The 20,993-nt window shown below is 45.7% G+C and overlaps 1 protein-coding gene across 8 annotated transcripts in view; it reads right to left on the reverse strand.

The window, feature by feature from the left end:
- Tacc1 (transforming acidic coiled-coil containing protein 1) overlaps positions 1–20,993 on the reverse strand; it is a 106,714-nt gene that overhangs the window by 42,408 nt on the left and 43,313 nt on the right. For 2 of the 8 annotated variants that reach the window (XM_076913925.1, XM_076913926.1), the window contains exon 2: positions 5,711–5,826. The exons of 2 other annotated variants lie outside the window; for them this stretch is intronic. In XM_076913925.1, coding sequence (XP_076770040.1) covers positions 5,711–5,826 — 116 coding nt within the window. Of the gene's footprint in view, positions 1–5,710; positions 5,827–6,735; positions 7,172–19,951; positions 20,233–20,993 lie in introns of those variants that run through there. 4 more of the 8 variants (XM_034520096.2, XM_076913924.1, XM_076913928.1 and 1 more) reach the window with 4 other exon arrangements.

Raw genomic sequence — 20,993 nt, forward strand, 5'->3', positions numbered from 1 at the left:
ATCGATATATTCAAGCTCAGCCCCCAACATTCTACTAGAAACACTGAATACGAACAACTTGAAAGTCTAAGTTGGTGATGGCAGAGACGGCTCGGTGGTTATGGTTAAGAATCGTAGGGTTCGTGCAGAGAACCCTGTATGGCTCACAACCACACGTAGAGGCAGCTCCAGGGCTCTGGCATCCCCGGCAACCGAGCAGCCCCGTCCATGCTCAAACCCACACAAAGAATCAAAAACTAAGATCTGTTTTTAAACGGCTATGTTTGTACTTGTATTTAGATGGTTCCATTTCTTGGTGCTTTCTTTCTTTCTTTCTTTTTTTTTTTTGTAACTCTCTGAATCTTTTAGTGAAAGACATTTAAAATTCAAGTGCACCGTCTGCAAAGGAGACAAGCAGTCAGACCCAACCTTTCTCTTAAGGAAGCTTTTCCTGACAAGGGCCCACACAGGTGGAACTTGGTTAGCCCTAATCCCTGGTTACTCTCTGAAAGTGGTTTAAGAACACAGAAAGGTTAACAAGCCTCTCCAGTCCCAAGTACTCAACCTGCTGCTGAGACACAAAAGCAGCCCTGTGGGAGACCTCAGTACACTAGCACTGTTCCCGAACACCATTATTTATGGGCCCTAATGTGTGAATTTCACATCATTTTTTAATACTACAATTTTTTTTTCAACCGCTACACTTTGAGGTAAAATTTCCTTTTGCTTTTCTTTTTTTTTTTTTTTAAAGATTTGTTTATTTTATGTATATGAGTACACTGTAGCTGTCTTCAGACACACCAGAAGAGAGCATCGGATCCCATTACAGATGGTTGTGAGCCACCATGTAGTTGCTGGGAATTGAACTCAGGACCTCAGGAAGAGCAGTCAGTGCTCTTAACCACTGAGCCATCTCTCCAGCCCCTCCTTTTGCTTTTCACTGCCTGGACCTGAATTTGTACACTGGCTGGCCTTGAACTCGGAGATCTGCATGCATCTGCCTCCCAAGTGCTAGAATTAAAGGTGTGCACCACTCTGGGCTCGATCATTAAAAAATTTTAAATCCTTTCTCCCTGAAAGGCCAAAAAAGATAGGTAGCCTGGATTCGGCCTTGAGCATGGTTTGGTATTTCTGAATCTAAATACCAAAATTATGTCAATGAATAATTCTGTACTCCTCACTTGGACATCAGCAATAAATACCAGTAGGTAAACTCCATTGCTATTCCAGACTGCAATGGTAAAGTCTCTGAAATACCTAGGTATTCTAACATAAAAAAATGAATAGACGGGTTTAACTAGTTATTCAAGGATCATGTGGAGACTTCTGCATTCATCAACATTCTCCTTTTCAAATATGGGTAGGACCACAAAGGGAGGAGTCCACAAAGTAAACCTCTGCAGGTTTTCTGTTTGTTTCTGTTTTTGTTGTTGTTTTGACAGGGTCTCGCTATGTAGCTTGGGCTGGCCTAGAACTTACAAAGCTCTGCCTGCCTCTGCCTCCATGGTGCTGGTGGTATACAAGGGTGTCCCACCATGCTAGGCCAGCTCTGAAGTTTTCATAGGCTGAAACAGCTGAACAAAACCTGCAGCCACTAACCCTGTGAACCTAAGCAAACAGGGGGCTGTGGGGGATGAAGATAAGGAGGCCTCCTCTAAGCTCCTTCCCCAAGGGAGTTTCTTCACCAACACACATCCCAGCAAAGACAAACCAGCCAGTGAGATGACTCAACATGAAAAGGTACTTGCCACAAGTCAGGGACCAGAGTTCCATCCCTAGAACCCACATAACATTAATTGAGAGCTACCTCCATGAAAGTCTGCCACACACACACACACACACATACACACATACACACACACACACACACACACACACACACACACACACACACAATGGCATGTGTGCCTCTTCCCCACAGTAATGATATAGTGATATTTTTTAAAGCATTTTAAATGGCTGGGTATGGTGGCACACACCTTCAGGCAGAGATGGAAGGATCTCTGTTGAGTTGAGTTCGAGGCCAAGAGTGGCTATGGATCTTGTTCAGGCTCAAACAAAGGCGAAGCCAGCTTAAGCACCCTTTGTTGAGAAAAACGGACAGCAAATATAGAGTCACCAGCTGAAATTCTACAGCCACTGGCTTGGTATTTTTAAAAAACATTTCAAGTTTAGTTTGAATTTATTGTATATTCAGAAGCCAACTTTTTTTCTGTGGCTTTTAAAAAAAATCACCACCTTATATTTCATTCCTGGCATATATCTTAAAAGGACTCATTGCAAAATTTCTAAGTTCTTGAAGCAGTTCCAATAAAAAGTAGAACTATATTTTCCTCTAAGTTTAAACAAGTAGGAAGCAGGTGACAGAACAGGAGTATGTCACTAGCCTACACGTGTGTGTGAGGGTGACTAGGCACGAAGAAGCTGAGACCATTACAAGTCCCATGAAGACGGCCCCACCCAATTTGTATGCCCTGTTTGACCACGTTATGGAACCACAGAAAGTCAAAAACAAAACTATTTCAGGGGTGGGGGGCTGGGGGAGAAGAGTGAAACATCCAGTTCAAGAAATTAAAACCTCACCAGGAACTGACTTCAGAATTTGGGCTCAGTGAAACCATCTTCAGCCAGACCTGAGCTTTACTGTATTCTCGAGACTTACTTTGTATCTGTGACAACACAATCCACAAGTTGGACTAACACCACAAGGTCCTTAAAAGGCCAGACACTAGCCAGACTTAGGAGTCATCCCACTGTCTAAAGACCTTAAAGTGAGGGACTTTAAAATACGCAGGACAGCTCCCCAGACTATACACCACCAGTCTCCTCTCTACCACCACACTCTACAGCATGGCCTACCCTGAAGAACTTTCCTGATCCAAGACTCTCTAAAAGGAAAACATTTACACTGACCGAGAGACTGTGAGAGCCACAGAAACAAGAAGGGCCAAACAATTGAGAGTCTGTGGCTGGGGCTGGGGGCTGGGAGGCCTAGGTTAATCCGGGCCTCTATTCATTTAGCGAGGAATCTGGCAGATGAATTAGCCTAGCAGTCTGACAGAATGTTGAGGAAAGAAAGCTGAGGGCGACTCAGAGGCTTTCAAACAGCTACTTAACATACGTCTTACGTGGTTTATTTAAATTTGATGAACAGGCCCACAGAATAGTTCTTTCAGGATTCTAGACCCCCCCCCCCAATCTGCCAATCCGGAGAGAAGAAAGGAAAGCTATGGGGACAAGCAGTATCTTCATTACAGGAAGTACTACTGCCCAACTTTGCCTCACACCCCTCTGCAATGGCTCAGCCCTTAACCCAGTAGCAGAACCACCCCAGAGCAGGGAGGGTGCTGCTCCATTCTCAGCTGGTTACACACGGCATGGAGATCTCAATTTCTAGTAAAAAAAAAAAAAACAAACTGCAAAGAAACCTGATGCTTTCCCAGTAAATTTAGCTCCTCTGTGACTTGACTTGCCCAGGCAACCTGAAAAGAACTACGCTAAGCTACAGGGGCAAGTGGATCTGTAAGTTCAAAGCTTGGTCTACACTGCAAGTTCCAGGGTAGCCATAGCTATAGAGTTAAAGCCCTGTCTCAATTAATAATAATAATAATAATAATAATAATAATAATAATAATAATAAAGTAAGTCAAATCCTTGTTAGAATGAGTTGACTTGTGTCCCCAAGAAGGTATGTCAAAAGTCATAATTTACCAGAAATGGAGTCTTTGGAGGTTGTAATGCAGTTAAAATGAGGTCATACTAGATTATTAAACTGAATGACCAGTATCCTCAGAGCATGGCTGTATGAAGACAAACCTATAGGGAAAACCCACCATGTGCTTAGACCCAGGGATGTTAGGCTGCGGCAAGCCAATCACCAAGGACCATTGATGACCAGCCCAGGTTAGAATAGATAAGAAGCGAATGGGTCGGGTCTTTTCTGAGCCTTCAGAAGGAACATGACTTTGCCCACACTTCAGACTTCCAATTTTGATCAGTTCTCCGGAACGATGAGCGAGAATGGACTCCCTGTTCTGAGCCACTCGGTTATGGTTATACTTTTGTTCAGATACCCTACAGCTGTTCTCCAGCTCACTCAGAAAAGCAGCTCATCGTCACGGTATCGCATGGCCCTTCCTCTCCCCTTGCTGACTTCAGCTCTGATTACCAGCAGCAGCCTGGTCATTCCACTTGGGCACACTGGCCTCTGAGCCTGCTCCGCCAGAACATGTGAGTCTCCACACCCCAGGGCCTTACCACTTACAGGATGCTTCTTTGCAAACACTGTGCCCTTTGCTAAAAGGATTCTCTTCCCAATAAATACACACAGGTTTTGTTTCCTTAATTCTCCCCTTTTAGGAATCTGTTCGAGTCAGCTCCTCTACCACTCCCCTTAACTAACTTCCAGCACTTACTATCCAGGCCCACAGGCCATTCCCCCCTCCGAACCCCCCCACCATTGTTCCCCACAGTACTTAACAGAACCCAACAGATATTTTGCTTTTAACCCTTAAAAGATTCACTTCTGTGGTGGTTTGTATACACTTGGCCCAGGGTACAGCACTATTAGGAGGTGTGGCCTTGTTACAGTGGGTGTGGCCTTGTTGAAGGAAGTGTGTCACTGTGGGGGTGGGCCTTGAGACCCTCCTCCTAGCCACATGGGAGCCACTCTTCTAGAAGCCTTCAGATGAAGATGTAGACAGAACTCTTGGCTCCTCCAGCCCCATGCCTGCCTGGATGCTACCATGCCCTCTGCCTTGATGATAATGGACTGAACCTCTGAAACTGTAAGCCAGCCCCAATTAAACATTGTCCTTAGAAGAGTTGGCTTGGTCATGGTGTCTGTTCACAGCAATGGCGACCCTAACTAAGACAACTTCCCTCCAAAATGTCACACAGTGAGAACAGGACTTCACTGCCTCTATTCATTCATCGAAGGAACAAATTAATTTCTACTAGGACAAGTAAAATTTTATTCAAAGGTAGGTGGCAATAAACAAAGCAAGATGGTACAGGCCTGTTATTCCAGGAGTCTGAGGAGGCAGGATCAGCTCAAGGCCAGCCTGAGCTATCTGTCTTTTACAAAGTGTGACAAAAAAAGATTTCCATTAACTTAGTGGGCCAGAGGCATTGAGAAGTAAAGAGCAGGCACTAGGTTGGGATGAGGAAAGGGTGGGTGGGGGAGGGGTGTTGGGGGAAGGGTAGTATGTGAACCGGATTTTCTTGGTTAGACTGAAGGACTCCCCGCTGGTTCTTTGTGGGAGAGAAAGGCAAGCAATTTTGAAACTGCCTAAGATTCGTAACTCAAAAATCAACTCTTACCTATAATTTTGGGTCTAGCCACACCCTTGTAGAAAACAACTAGTCTCTGAGATCTTTGAGGCCAAATCTAAAACATAACCAGACCAGTCATTGCTACATTTTTACTTATTCAGGGTTCAGAAGGAAGCCTAACAGAAATGGCTGAAAAATATGTATGATCTCATACTCCAGGGCCACAATCTCCAGTCAGGGAATAATGAAAGCTGTGGATCATCAAATGATCAAAATCAGCAAGAACTTTAGGGTCCCTCTTCTGGAGTGAGGTGCCAGTTCATTATCCTGTCTGAAGTGGTCCTTATGGCACACATACAGCCCCTCTCTTATGTCTTTTTTTTTTTTTTTTTTTTTTTTTTTTTTTTTTTTTTCCTTAAGTTAAAACCAAAGAGGTAGAAAACTCGAGTTCTGTTACCTTGGGGTTTGGCCTCGGGTTCTGGCAATCCTGGTGATGAATCACAAGACTCCTTGAGAGGCGATCTGATTGGAGTTTCGGCTTCAGGAGTCTCAAAATTACCTTCAGAATCCGAGCTGCCAAGGGGGAAAAACGAGGCATTACCACAGTCAACGGTATTTCCAACTGCCTTTAAAATGTACTTAGCCACCAAAGTGCAAGTACAGCGCCTCTAACTTTACAACACCAATCCTCAACCCAGCCTGAGAAAGGCTGCGGCATTTTCAGCGAAGCCCAGCATCCTAGATCCCCGAAATCTCTTTCGTCCTCTGGAGCTTCTCACCAGGACCACTTGTTTTTTTGAGGTCATCTTTGCCTTTCACAACCAGAAAAAAAAAAAAAGACAAGACTTCCCAATCAACTCCTTTCTTCACCATACCCTTTTCCAGGGGCATAAAAATTAATATCGCCCCACCCCCCAAACTAAGCCAATTCTAGCTATACTGTTCTCCTCGGTAGGCCTCTACCTGTAAGTCACTGGAGGCTAAAAATGCCATCACCTGCCTCCCACAATCACACGTGTGACAGCTCAGCAGAGACCACCATTTCTCACCAGCTGCCAGGGGCCTGTCATCACGCGATCCCCTTTTACCAAGGCTGCATTTTAGGACACTGCGGGGCCAAGAAGGGCGGAGGAGCGATTTCTTGCCCACAAGGGAAAAGCTCCAAATCCCACCTGGCCTTATCAACTGACACGACCCGGTGTGGCTGCGTCGGAGCCGGGGTGTCGACGCTTAGAGAAAGCGACCCAGGCAAACCGGGATGGGGAGACTGCGGATTCGGGGCTGGGTTCAGAAAGCTCACAGCGAAGACAGGGGACGGAAAGCACAGGGGCAGACAGAACATCCCGAACTTTCGGGCACACAGCGGGGACCCGGCTGCGGGCAGGACGCAGCAGAGCTGGGAACACGGTAGCGCGCACACAGCATGACCGCGGTGGGAGGATGGCGCGCGCCTGCATCTCGGCTGGGATGCGGTGTACTTGCCTGAAACTCAGGGATTTGGTCTCGGCTTGCGAGTCCTCTTCCTCCTCGGGGTCGCCTTCGGGACCTCCGGCTTCGTCCTCTCCCGCGCCCGAACCGCGCACCGCGGACCACGTCCACTTGGCCCACTGCACGGGCGACAGGATCTGCCAGGGACTGAACGCCATGAGCGCGGCTGCCGCCCCTGCGGTGGGGGAACGGCGGCCTCTTCCTTCAAAATGGAGGGGCCTTGACAGGCGCCGGCAACGTCGCCGGCGACCCGCGGATGTGGCTCAACGAGCGCCGTCGGGCCGGGCGCAGCGCTTCCTCCCACGGCCCCGCAGCGCTGCTCGCCCCCGCTCCTCCGAGCCGCCGCGCCGAAGCTCGCCCCCGCGCGCGCCCGCCTCTCCCCCAGCCTTGCTCGGCGCCGCTGGGCTCTGGGGTCCGCTCCCGCCTGGAGCAGCCTCGGCCGCCGCGGAGCCGCGCCCCTGGAGCCGCCCCCTCGGACCGAACTACTGGCGCGGCGCGCGGGGGCGGCCGCTTGGATGGAAGCGCGCTCCCCCCGCCGCGCTGGTCGCGCCCAGCCTTGGGCAGGGGCTGCTCGACCGCGCTCGCCCTCCCCGCGGGACCCGCGCCTGCAGCGCGCTGCGCGCCGCCGACGTCCATTTCCGAGCGTGTGCGCGCCGCGGCGCCGTTTCTCTTCCCCTTTTATCTGTGCTTCCTGCAGCTGGGACTTAATGGCGTGGGTGACGCTGCACCGCACAGAAGTTAAGCCCCTTATTTAAAAAAAAAAAAAAAAAAAAAAAAAAAAAAACCAGAATCTCTATAGAGTGTTGTACCTGCTCCTTGACACTGGTCATCTCCATCTTTGTTACTCCCAGGATTTGGAAGGCTCCCAGGAAGACAAGAATTGAAGATGCCTTGCCCGCACCAAACCACACTCATGGGGGCTCCGGAGTGCCCTGACCTGGGATAGATGCAAAATTGCCCCTTAACAAGACAGCCTGAGTGGTTTCCTGTTGTCTTTCTTTTCGTAACTTTAAGCTTTTTTCAGATAATTCCTGGGTGCTTGGTTTCTGATGTCGTTTGACTCTTCAGTACAGTGCCAGCAAGACCTGGTGACAGCAGTCTTAAGAAAGAGGCTTTTATCTTTGAAGCCGAAGAGAATTTTTTTTCCTTTATCTTTGAGGATTCCACTAAGAGACTGCCCCAGGCCCACTCTCCCAGTGAATCCATTTTCTCCAAAGCCAAGTTTGAGACTATTAGTTCATCAGTGTGTTTCCCGTAATGCTGACGTTTCTCAGAATCTCAAAGATTTTGTGAGGTGGCTACAATTCTCACAGAGAGTGTGCCTCCAAAATTCGGGACAAGGTCAAGCTAAATTTTGCAAGATGCAGATGATCTCCCCTGAAAGGAGTTGGCACCGTGTATACTGTAGGTGAATCACAACTGTCTTATACACTCCATAACAAAGACAAGCAAACACATAAGATAAGGCTTGGCAGGTATCCTACCATAATAATAATAAAATGGCAGGAGAATATTTTAGAGCCCATTACTGCTTCTTGCCCGAGATAAACAGGAATGTTAAAACTGTCGAAAGATTTTTTTTTAAATGTGGGCGGAAGTCATTTTGTTTTAGGTCTACAAGAAATATGCCAACACTATCCAACTGTCGTCTTGGGTTTATGATCAAGTAAATCTTCAGATTAGAAATCTCTTAGATTCCTGGATTTGACAAAAGTATCTGTGGCTTGCAAATAGTACCTGGTCTTGATCATTCTTTCTCCTCAAGAGTGCTACCCTCTTTTCCCTCCTCCAGATCCTTGGTGTGCCTAACATAGTTCCTGCACTCCCTAACTGGTTAGAACTACAATTTCTGTCTGTCCCTCAGGGCTTTCTCTGCCTGGTTAATCCTGTTCCCCTAGCCACCATCAGCAGAGACCCAGATATAACCTTGATATGCCCAAGAAGACCTAAGAGGTGGTAAAAACACAAATTCGCACTGGGGATGTACCACAGAGGGAGCTGCTCCTCCAGCAGGCCTCTGGGCCCTGAATTCCATTCCCAACCCAGAAGCAAGAGGAAGGGGAGAAAAGGGACAGTCGAGTCTAGACAGTCTAATAACAGCCTTGAGGGATTGTCAAAGGGCAAACTTGGCAAACAATATTTAACTTAAATCCACCACTGCTCTTAATTCCAGAACTCTTCCTTTGCCTGGAGAGCTTTCTGCGTTCCTGAAATATACCTCTTCTCCCGTCTGAACCAAAGTTTCCTGAAAGACCCCTGGTCTTGGCTGGCCAAATTTCTCTCATCACTCAGCTCAGTGACTACTTCAGGAAACCGACTCTTTCTTTCTTTCTACTCCTTTTATACCTGAATATTCATACAGACCATACTACCGCACTTAGCTCTAAAACGTAAAAAGGTGCATTCTTAGTAGTGACCCCAGGACAACAAACAGACATAAGCCAAGACTGTCTCCGGATATAAAGTCGCCCTACACTTAGCACAGCATGGGCAACATGTTTATTTACATGTGTGTATTCTACTTTTGGATCATAAAATTCCAAAGGGCAGAGACCATGTCACATTTATAATTTTTTTTGCTTCTGCAGAGACTTTGGACAAGAGCACATGCTCAATAGACATTCAATAAATGATAAAAATGAACATAACAGTTTCCATTTGTCTTTCTGAATTGGGCTAAGCTCCTGGGGAAGCCTTGTCTTGAAGAAGCAAAAAAAAAAAAAAAAAAAAAAAAAATCTAATCAGCTCCAGGGGTGGCCCGAAGTGATTAAAGCCTGACTGCCCCCAGCAGCAGCTTGAGACAAGAGAAACAGATGCCCAAGTTTCTAAAAACACCTATCTTGTACAAGTCTTGGGCTTAACAGTAAGCAGCAACAAAGTATCTCATTCCTTGGCTTTCCCAGGCTATGCATTACAGAAGTCCAGTAAGTCTCACCTCACCTGTCCATTTCCCTACAATTCTGGAAACGGCAGACAATGACAGTGCTGCTATCCCGGGCTTCACGGAGCAGAATGCAAAGACCTAGCCAAGCAGCCAACTGAAACCTAGTTGTTTTGGAAAGCATCCTAAGCTGAGAAATGGCCTTTATTCTTTCCTGCTGCTCCTTGCCCTTCCCAAAGGTTATGGATTAATATAACATGAAAATCTAAAACATAACTCGCTGTAGATGTAGCTCTGCGTGTATAACAGGCACTTAGCATGAGATCTTGGTTCAGCTCCCACTAACAAAACTAAAAAAGTCTGTTGAAGCAGTCCTCAAATGGTGGCCAGGCCAAAGGTGTATTTTGCAGTGAATCAAAGCTACTGTATCACAGTGAATCAAAGTCTGTAAAATGAGTCTCTTTGGTAAAGGTTAAATAAATGGAGTAGGGGCTGGAGAGATAGCTCAGCAGTTGAAAGCGCTAATTGATGTTGCATGGAACCCAGCTTGGGTTTCTATCTCCTACAAGGCAACTTACAACCATTCTGATCTCTTGCTTTAGGCCTCTACTGGCTTACCAGGTACCAAGCATTCACTCACGGTATACATACATACATGCAGACAAAGCAGACACACACCAAAATAAATAAATTTGAAAAATAAACTGAGTAAATAAATTTTGAATGCCTAAGACTCTGCTGGTCCTAATTCTTTTAGGCACCACTAACCCTCAACATGCCTCAACCTGGAACATCAGTCTTTGTTCTAGACTCTGGATTTACTGGGAATCCTGCAGGTTTAGTTTAGTGAGAATCTCCACCCTCATTCTCTCACACTAGCCTGCCTTCAGCAAGAATCTTGTCAAGTAGGTTTAGCCGGAATCGTCCTGTGCCCCCAGAACTTCCTCTTAGCAATTTTTCATTCACAGACAAGCACACCCCCTCTCAATGTTCATAAATACTTAACTCGTTCTTGTATTTGGAGTTAAACCAGATCTCTCTCCACTTGTACAAAAATCCTAGCAGAGTTGTGCCCCTCCCCATCACACCCCCAGACAGGATTTCTCTATATAATAGCCCTGGCTATCCTTGAACTCACTTTGTAGACCAGGCTGGCCTTGAACTCAAAGAGATCCTCCTGCCTACACTGATTCAAATCAGTGGTCACTTAGTTCTTTCACCCTACTTGTTCTGGAAGTTATCAGTGTAAATAACCCCAGCGCTCCGTGAATGAGATTACAGAGGAAGGAACAGAAAAGTCCAGGCTGCGTTGAAAACAACAGCAGAGAGCAAAAACGCTTCTTGACTACCCCTGGACACAAGGAGGAATTTGCTTGAGATGACCTGAATGGGCAAGAGGAGGGCAGCACAGCTGGATCCCCAGAGCAGTGAGCCCAGCTTAGCTAAGTCGATGAGATGCAGATGCAGTTAGGGACTCTGCCTCAAAACAAAGGAAAGTGGGATGGAGGGAGATCTGGGCCTCTGGCCAGCACACAGATGTGCAAGCATGTGCAGGTGTATCTACACACATCTGCACACACCCACAGGAACATATACTGGAGAGAGAGAGAGAGAGAGAGAGAGAGAGAGAGAGAGAGAGAGAGAGAGAGAGAGAGAGAGATTATGAAACATGTCTCAGAGTCACTATTGCTGTGATCAAACACCATGACCAAAACAACCTGGGGAGGAAAGGGTTTATTTGCCTTATGCTTCCACATCACCATTCATCATCAAAAGAAGCCAAGACAGAAACTCAAGCAGGGCAGGAACCCTGGAGGCTGGAGGGGTGCTGTTTACTGGCTTGTTCCTCAGTAGAACCCAGGACCACCAGGCCAGGGAGGGCACCATCTGCAATGCACCAGGCTCTCCCCCATCAGTTACTAATTAAGAAAATGCCCTACAGGCTGGCCTACAGTCAGATCTTCTGGAAGTGTGTTCTGGTTGAAGTTCTTCCCTCTCTGATGACTCTAGCTTGTGTCAAGTGGACAGAAAACTAGCCAGTACAAGGCATTAATGCCAAAATAGGCAGATCTTTATTCTTTGCAACAGTAGAAAGCTCTGGAAAGGAGCCTGCAAGACGTAAGCATTATTATACGACCAAGACATTACAACATGGAAAAGAATTCTATTAAGAATACTTAATAGAAGTATGGAGAATGCTAATTAGCAGTGGAAGATCAGCATAAACTCTTACCTCGGAGTACGCATCAAAAGAAACTCCAGATGGATTCGATGGCTAAATAATAAAAAAAAATCAAGCCACGGGGAGAAAGCAGTCTAGAAGCAACAGAATCTGTCAACGCTCCGTAGGAAGGTTGCCAGTCCAAGTTGGAAGTAATTAATGAAACCACAGACAAAAATCAAAGCCCAGATTTATTGGGCTACATATGCAAAGTGTGGCTTGTAGATGTGTGTCTTCGAATCAAAAGGCAAACAACAGGCTGGGCAACACCAAGGCTGCTTGTGAAAACCTTCGAGTTCACACAACTCTCAACAGGGAACCTAACGGTCCCAACAAACGGAACAATTGTAATTGCTTACTGTGGGTCACACAACTGCCAAGCACTTGACCCGAACTTGACCTGGATCCTACCCTCTCACCCCACACTCTAAGCCTTATCACAGATCTTCTTGGTTGATTGGTTAGAGAGTGAATCTAACCCAGGACTTTATGACTGGAGAACTTTCATATTCTGCACTGAAGACACTCTTGTACTCCAGATTGGTAAAAGAAATCAGAATGTATATATGTAAAAGTATCTTTTAGTCTCCTGTTTTAACTGTTGTCTCGGAGGCTTACTGCCTCAGTCTGCTAACCTAGACCTAGTCCTGGAAGCTTTTAGCCACCTACAATCTTATCTGGGCCTAGAATGTTCTCAACCTCCAAAACTTGCAGCTGAATAAGCTCAGCCTTTTTAGGTTTATCTGAATTCTTGTTGGCTGGTCAACTCAACTGTGCTGGCTCAAAACACCTCTCCATGCTGACTGATTCAATCTGGCTTCTCACTCGGCCTCTGGTTTTTTGCTCTGCTTGGCCTCAAACTGACTCTGGTAATCTGCTCTAATCTTGTTCTGGCTCCCTCTCATCCTCTGTCTTCACCTTTGTCTAGCTGTTCTTTCTCTCTCTCTCTCTCTCTCTCTCTCTCTCTCTCTCTCTCTGTCTCTCTGTCTCTCTCTCTCTCTGCACTGTTATCTCTTAAGTAGCCGTCCTTTCCTCTTTCTTCTCCTGGACATACACTATTCAAATCTTTCTCTGATTCGTCACTTTGTCTGCGGCTCAATTAGACATCACTTTCAAACATGGCTGCTTCCTTCTACAAACTAACTTTACCTTCACTGCTTAAAGACATAAACTAAGGGTGTGTGTCTGTATTCCAGCCAGAGGTGTGTGCCAAGGCTGAGCCACACCACAACCAGAAACAGGTTTTTTTCAGTAAATAACACAATCTTGGGGGGGTTCACAGTGTGATTGAATATCCTGCAACATATATGTTAGCAACATGTATGTTATTGATCACTGTGCACTCATTGTTCTGAGTTAAATCCCTAGCCCAGATGCCCCTGGGAGAATACAGGTTGCTACCAGCACAAACTGACTTGACCAAGCAAACAGCCACAGGACAGAGGGAGCAAGAGAGGATCAGAAAAGACAGCAATGGGACCAAAAGAACTGAGCCCCTGAATGATTGACTGTCTTTGCTCCGCCCACTTCTCCCTGAATAATCTGCTGCCTGGAGACTAGAGGAAGGCAGACCTTTAGGATGTCAATCCACTGTCCTCTTGGATGTAGGTCCACCGAATTTAAAAAAAAAAAAATCTGGGGCTGTAGATGGCTCACTGATTAAGAGGACTTGTCCTTACAGAGGTCCCAGCACCCACATGGCAGCTTACAACCATTTGCAACTCCAGTTCCTAGGGGATCTGGCGCATTCTTCTGGCCTTCACAGGCACCAGGCACACACACATACACACACTGCACATACATATATGCAAGCAAATCATTCATACACATTAAATAAAACGAATCTTTGAAAAGTTGATTCCCATCTCTGCAAGTGAAAGGGAGCAGTATGCAGTTGTATGTAAGCATTATGATGGCTTTTGTAGAAGAAGAGAAGGTGAAGAATGGAGAGAAAAGTTAAACTGGCTACCCTTTCAACCTCCAGAGCAGGGACTTCAAAAGAACCTTAAGTTAAATATATATTTGCATCAGTTTCTCTCCTCATCTCTGCATGTGGCCAAGATCAATCCAGGAATAGTGTGTCAGACAGATTAAACTTTAATTTTCAGTCAAGCCTGCTAGATCCCTAGCTATAATCCTAGCATTTGGAAGGCTGAGGCAGGAGGATTCTCATGAGCATGAGGTCAGCCTGGGTTCCATAGTGAATTCTAAGACAGACTGGGCCACAGTAGAAAACCTGGTAAATAAATAAACATTAAAAAGTTTTATTTTCAGGCCAGAGAGATGACTCAGTAGTTAAAAACACCATCTGTTCTTCCAGAGGTCCTGAGTTCAATTCCCAGCAACCACATGGTGCCTCACAACCATCTGTAATGGGATATGATGCTCTCTCCTGGCATGTAGATATATGTATCTGCAGATATTGCAGATATGCCAGCCATATACTTAAAGTAAATAAATAAAATCTAAAAAAAAAAAAAAAAAAAAGAGGTTTATTTTCTATTTTGGAAGCAGAAAGTGCTTTTTTTTTTTTTTTTTTTTTTTTTTGGTTTTTCGAGACAGGGTTTCTCTGTGTTGTCCTGGCTGTCCTGGAACTCACTCTGTAGACCAGGCTGGCCTTGAACTCAGAAATCCGCCTGCCTCTGCCTCTCAAGTGCTGGGATTATAGGCGTGCGCCAACACTGCCCGGCCGAAAGTGCATTTCAGTCATAGGATACATGCCTAGCACAGCTGAGGTTTAGCAAAAAAAAAAAAAAAATAATAAAGAGAGAATCGAGAATCTTCAGTAGCACTCTGAGGCTGAGGAGATGAGAATGAGCATTACAGAGCTTACCAACCACTGAGTACTCCTCTGGTGCTCTGTGGAGCCAGTGGAGAAGGCTGCCTATCATGGTCTGATGCAATCAACTGCCTGGTGACCCAAGACGCCACACAAAAGATTTCCCCCAGGTGCAAAGGCCTCAAAGACAAAAATTCAGGCCAGGGTCTAAGAGTTGGCACTTCATGAGGGAAATACAAAACGGTCCATCTTCACATGCTCTCAATGGGTGCTTCCTCTCTCAGGATGCCTCTCTATGGCTAGCTTCTTTTGAGAAAGCAAAGCAAAGAGGGAGCTGATACTGCAGGCCTGTAACCGAAATATCAGGGGGAGGCATAGGTGGGATCTTAGAGACCGTCTAAATGCACAGAGATAAAGAAAATCAGGAAGCACCCATGAGCTCTGGGTCAGGACCCCATCGGGGACTTAGAAATGGGCTCACAACAGTGAAGGGCCTGATCTTTGAGATGTTTTAGTTTCAAGGTAAATTCAACTTGTCTTATTTAAAAAAAAAAAAAAAAAAAAAAAAAAAAAAAAAAAAAGGAGTTACTTGTGGCTCCTGAGTGGGCCAGCTGGCTTCAAGTCAGTAAGTGGAAATATAGATTTATTGAGGTATTGAGGGAGGGAGGGTCATGCTGACCTCCTCCATCTTCTCAGACGAAATGAAAAAATGTTAGCTGCTGGAAACTCGATAAAACTGTCAAAAGATATCTCCTCCACAGACCGGGAACACAAACCCCCGACTCCTCAGCTCTCTGTACCAACTGTAAACACGAACATCCGCGTTTAATTGTAATGACAAAAGGGAAGACTTCAGCGTATGTGCTTTGCGCATGCTTATACTTTCCAGTTACAGAAAACCACCATGCCTCGGCCCCAACATTGATAATAACCCTTGTACAGCCAGACAAGGTTTTCTGCAGCAGCGGAATGCGGCTTGTGACTCAGCTCTGGCTAGCAGGACCATGCCTCTGTGCTGGTTAGGTTTTTGTCAACCAGATTCAACAGAGAGTCATCTAGGAAGAAAGAGATGAGAATTGCCTCCATCAGATAGGCTTGTAGACGGCTTTGGGACATCTTGTTGATTGATAACTGTGTGGGAGGGCCCAGCCCACTGCCCCACGTGGTCCTGGGTTGTTTATAAAAACAAAGGGAGCGAGCCACAGGGAGCAAGCCAGTAAGCTGCATTCCTCCATGGCTTCTGCTTCAGTTCTGACTCCAGGTTCCAGCTTTAACTTCCTGCCCTGACTTCCCTCGGTGATAGACCTGTAAGCTATATACACCTTTTTCTCTCCAAATTGTTTTTCATGAGCCTTCTATCGAAGCTACAGAGACCTAATGCACACAGCTTTTAAAAAGAAAACATCTCTGCAGGGCATGGTGGCTCCAGCTCGCCTTTAATCCCAGCCCTCAGGAGGCAGAGACAGGTGGATCTCAGAGTTTGAGGCCAGCCTGGTCTACAGAGTGAGTTCCAGATAGCCAAGGCTACACAGAGAGATCCTATCTTGAAGAAGGAGGAGAGGGGAGAGGGGGGTGGGAGGAGGGAGGGAGGGAGAGAGAGAGAGAGAGAGAGAGAGAGAGAGAGAGAGAGAGAGAGAGAGAGAGAGAAAATTTCTCTGACTATCTTTGGCAGATGTTGTGTGGGTGAAGATTGCCTGTAGGAGAGAGAAAAGGTCACTAACCAGACAAGTGGAACGTGCAGCCAGGCCAACTCCCTGAAGCAGGACAGCTCACAGCCCTTGGGGACTGTTCTCTGAGAGACACCTCTGGATCCCAGTAGCACAGCCCCCTTGGAAGCACACCAGTGTCTAAACTCTCATATCAAGTCCTCAGTCATGAGACAAATCTACCACCTGGACTGTGATCATTCCCCAGACAAGACACTTTCTGTGTAAAGAATTCCTGAAGGAAGCTTGCTTGACTGGTTGAAAAGAGGTTGTGTCTACAGAGACTGGTGGTATGACCGGAACTTAGAGACTGTAATGCTGCAGGTCCAGGAGCTAATTTGCCTTATCTTGGGTAAACTCCTTGCCCTCCTCTCTGTCAGAATGAACATTTTGAAATAGATAAAAGCCTCTTTGGAATCTATTCAGACCAGTAGCTTCCACCGACCCAGAAGCTAAGAATGTCATCAGATAGCATCTGCCTCCCCTCATCCCAGTGCGATAGGTCACCAGTGTGTCTTAAACTTGGTGAGGTTTATTACTTTCTTTGTTCTTTGTACAGTTTTGTAAAACTGTAGAATTTCACAGAACTGTTTCCACATGGGAACACGGAATTTGGGGTAACCGAAGTCTGTGTCCCCTGGCCATGGTCACTCATAAATGCTCCAGAATAAACCATGTGCTGTACTCCTTTGAGGTGAGAGCTGTTTGTCAGCTGAAACTGGTTGCAGCGAGGCCCGCTTTGGGTGCCAGGTATGGATCTGAAGGGCGAGGAGTCAATATTTAAGTTGCACTTTAGGCTAAGACTTACAGATAGAATAGATTTAGATCCCGATTAATCAATATTAATGTCTTTGGGAGACGCTCTTGAAACAGTATGACTTTGTAAGTCTGGAAAATACTAAATAATAAATATGAGCATCTGTTTGACTCCACAGATAAAAGAATAACCCATATTCTGTAAATCCATTGCCGATGTTGTTCGGTTTTGACACCGGCTAACGTTAGTGAGGACTTCCAGCCTTCAGTGTAGGAAACATTTTGTTCTTTTGTGTGGTGCGGAGGACTGAACAGTAGAGCATGCTGGGAGGCAAGCGTTCTGACCTCTGATCCAAGTCCCCGAATTCAAAGTATTTAAAAAAAAAAAAACAAAAAACAGTTTTCTTTGTTGTTGTTTTGTTTTGCATTGCTTTGCTTTGCTTTGCTTTTTAAGACAGGGTTTCACTATGTAGCTCTGGCTGTCCTGGAACTCATTTTGTAGACCAGGCTGGCCTCAGATTTAAAGATCACCCAAGTGCTGGGATTCCTAGCCACCACGCCAGGCCAGACTAGAAACAATTTTCTTAGGAACTTAAAATTAGTTGGTTTTTGTTGTTGCTGTTCCTTGCTTCATTGTCTTTGAAATGCCGTAAGTAAGCTTATTCCTCGGGCAGTAGTGGCGCACGCCTTTAATCCCAGCACTTGGGAGGCAGAGGCAGGCGGATTTCTGAGTTCGAGGCCAGCCTGGCCTACAGAGTGAGTTCCAGGACAGCCAGGGCTACACAGAGAAACCCTGTCTCGAAAAACCAAAAAAAAAAACCAAAAAAAAAAAAAAAAAAAAAAAAAAAACAAACAAACAAACAAAAAGCTTATTCCTACCGGCTTTTCATGGGTCTCATTTATGGTCTCATAACATCACGGGCATTTTATGTGTCCTTTGACCACAGCCTAGACAGTCACCAAGTAGAATGTTTGTGTGTTTGCTTTTTGTACTACAGACTGAACTGAGTGTTTCTCCCTCTGCCACCGAGTACATTCCCAGCCAGAAATTACTTGTTTTTAATTAGTTTCTGAACAAATGCTATCTATACTATATGCTGAATGTTCACACATCCCAGGAGGCAGACTTTGGGACTGAGGAAACTCAGCAGGGGATGGGTGTCCTCTAAGAGAGACCTTGAAGCCCTTTGGGGACTCCACCATGTGAGCACACAGCATGGAGTTGGCTCTCTGAACCAGAAGGGGGGCTGGTCAACCCCCAGTCTGTTAGCACACTGACCTCAGACTACACCCTCGAGGGCCTGGGAAGGATCTTCTCTGTTGTTTAGAAGCACCTGGTTCATGAGAGGGTGGAGGCAGCTCAAACAGGTTACCATAATCCCTAATTATTAAAATAAGCATGTACCCCAGATCTCACAGGACTGCCCAGGTCTTTACCTGAAAGGAATGTTTGTCAAAAATCACTGTGCTCAAATTCACCCAGAGACAGTAAAGAATTATAGAGAGTTACTAAAGCTTGCACAGCTAAGAGTCACACCTATCACACCTATCAGGAAGCTGTGAATAGATGCTGGCAGAACTTTCTCCTCCCCCCCCCCCCCACTAAAAGATGCTTAGCATATGTAACGGAGAAGCAATCCTCAACCCCATTTACCTCATCCTTTTTAGTAAGCTGAATCATTTTACAAGGCAAAGAATTCTTTTCTTCAGGGTTTCTCTGTGTTGTACTGGCTGTTCTGGAATTCCATCTGTTGACCAGGCTGACCTGGAACTGCCTCTGCCTCCCCTTCCAAGTGCTGGAATCAAAGGCATGTGCCACCATCGCCACCTCCAGCCAGCAAGAATTCTTTTTTATACAAATAATGGTCTTTGTTCCAAAAGTTACTGCCCTCCTCCCTGCTCCCTCTCCCGGTGCTGAAGAGCAAACACAGGACCTTGTGCATACTAGGCAACCGCTCTTAGCTACAGTTCCAGCCCTTTGAGGTTTTTTTTTTGTTTTGTTTTTTTTTTTTTTTTTTTTTTTTTTTTTTCACTATGTAGCTCAGGCTAGCCTCAAATTCACCATCTTCCTTCCACCCTTTCCTGAGTGCTAGGATTATAGGTACACACTACTACATGAGACTTTTTTTTTTTTTAAGTCTTTTTTCTTTATTTATTTATTTCTTTTTTTAAAGATTTACTTAATTTGTTTTATGTATGTAAGTACACTTTTGCTACACTCAGACGCACCAGAAGAGGGCATCAGATCCCATTACAGATGGTTGCGAGCCACCATGTGTTGCTGGGAATTGAACTCAGGCTCTCCGGAAGAGCAACCAGTGCTCTTAACCGTTGAACCATCTCTCCAGCCCCACTACATGGGACTTAAAAGTATGTTTTAATAACTGTGATGATTTGCATATGCTTGGCCTAGGCAGTGACATGATTAAAAGGTGTGGCCCTGTTGAAGTAGGTGTGTCACTGTGGGTTTGGGAAATAAGACCCTCATCCTAGCTGCCTGGAAGTAAATCTTCCACTAGCAGCCTTTAGATGACGATGTAGAACCCTCAGCTCCTCCTGCACCATGCCTGCCTACATGTTGCCCTGCTCCCACCTTGATGATGACGGACTAAACCTCTGAACCTGTAAGCCGGCCCCAATTAAATGTTGTCCTTTATGAGATTTGCCTTGGTCATGGTGTCTGTTCACAGCAGTAAAACCCTAACTAAGACAATAACTTAATTGCATGAACTGAAATATATACAGATGGACCTTCATACCTTTATTCCAAATTTTATAAATGATAGAATTCTGCCGGCCAATACTATATTCTGCTGATTGAAACAGACCCCAATTCTATAGGTTAAACAAATGCAGATGTAACTTACAAGTCATCCTGTGTGAAATACATTAAGGTAGCAGCATTCCCCACATAGAACAATGTGCTCCAAGAAGCTGAATGGGCATGAGGGGGGCGGGGTTTCCTGGTCCTCATCCAGACACAGCAGAGGCAAATCCAGGAGCATGAGGAGTGGAACGCTTCATGTGGACAAGGGGAGAAGTCATTGCCCAACTGAGCATCGATATCCTTCAAAGGCCCGTGTGACGAAGGCTTGGTCACCACCCTGCAGCACTCCTAAGAGGTGATAGGACCTTTAGGAGAGGGAGCCTAAAAGAAAGAAATCGGGATATTGGGGGGGATACCTTGGAGGAGACAATGGGACCTTGGTCCTCTCTTGCTTCTCTTTGCTTGCCATTTCTCTGAGGCGAATGGGCCACCTCTATCAGGAATTCTGCCACGATGCCCCGTGCCACGATGCCAAGATGGGGCTGACATAAACCACAACTTCTGAAACTACAAGCCAAGTAATCAACTTTCTCCCTTAAAGTCTTCATCTAACCAGCTGGGGATGAGACCACTGCCACAATTCCAAGCTGATTTCAAAGCAAGCTTTAATTACATACTGGCCAGGTGGATGGACGGACTCTGTCCAGGTCCTTCTCTGGGTTCCCAGAAAATGGCCACAAGTCACATTTTTCAGGGGCTTAAAAAGGCAAAACTCACAATTCATCTAATTTCCTGTCAGGTCCAATCAGGGACAAGCAAGCATCCTGATGCATTCCCCCCTCCCCCACATACCTCTCCCCCACATGCAGTCAAGCACAGTCGGTACAGATGGGTCAAACAGGGCAAACAAGAACCTATTTTAACTCCAAACAGAGCTCTTAACCTACAAGGTATATTTTTCCTGCTTTGGTCTCATAATGGTTGTTTCTCTGACTGAGGCAGGATGATTGTCACAAGTTCAAGAACAGCCTGGGAGCTATGTAGTAAGTTCCAGGACAGCCTGGGCTACAAAACATGAGACACTGTCAAAAAAAAAAAAAAAAAAGAAAGAAAGAAAGAAAAAGAGAAAAAAAGAAAATGTT

This window comes from Arvicanthis niloticus, chromosome 16, assembly GCF_011762505.2.
Source record: "Arvicanthis niloticus isolate mArvNil1 chromosome 16, mArvNil1.pat.X, whole genome shotgun sequence".
Taxonomy (NCBI): domain Eukaryota; kingdom Metazoa; phylum Chordata; class Mammalia; order Rodentia; family Muridae; genus Arvicanthis; species Arvicanthis niloticus.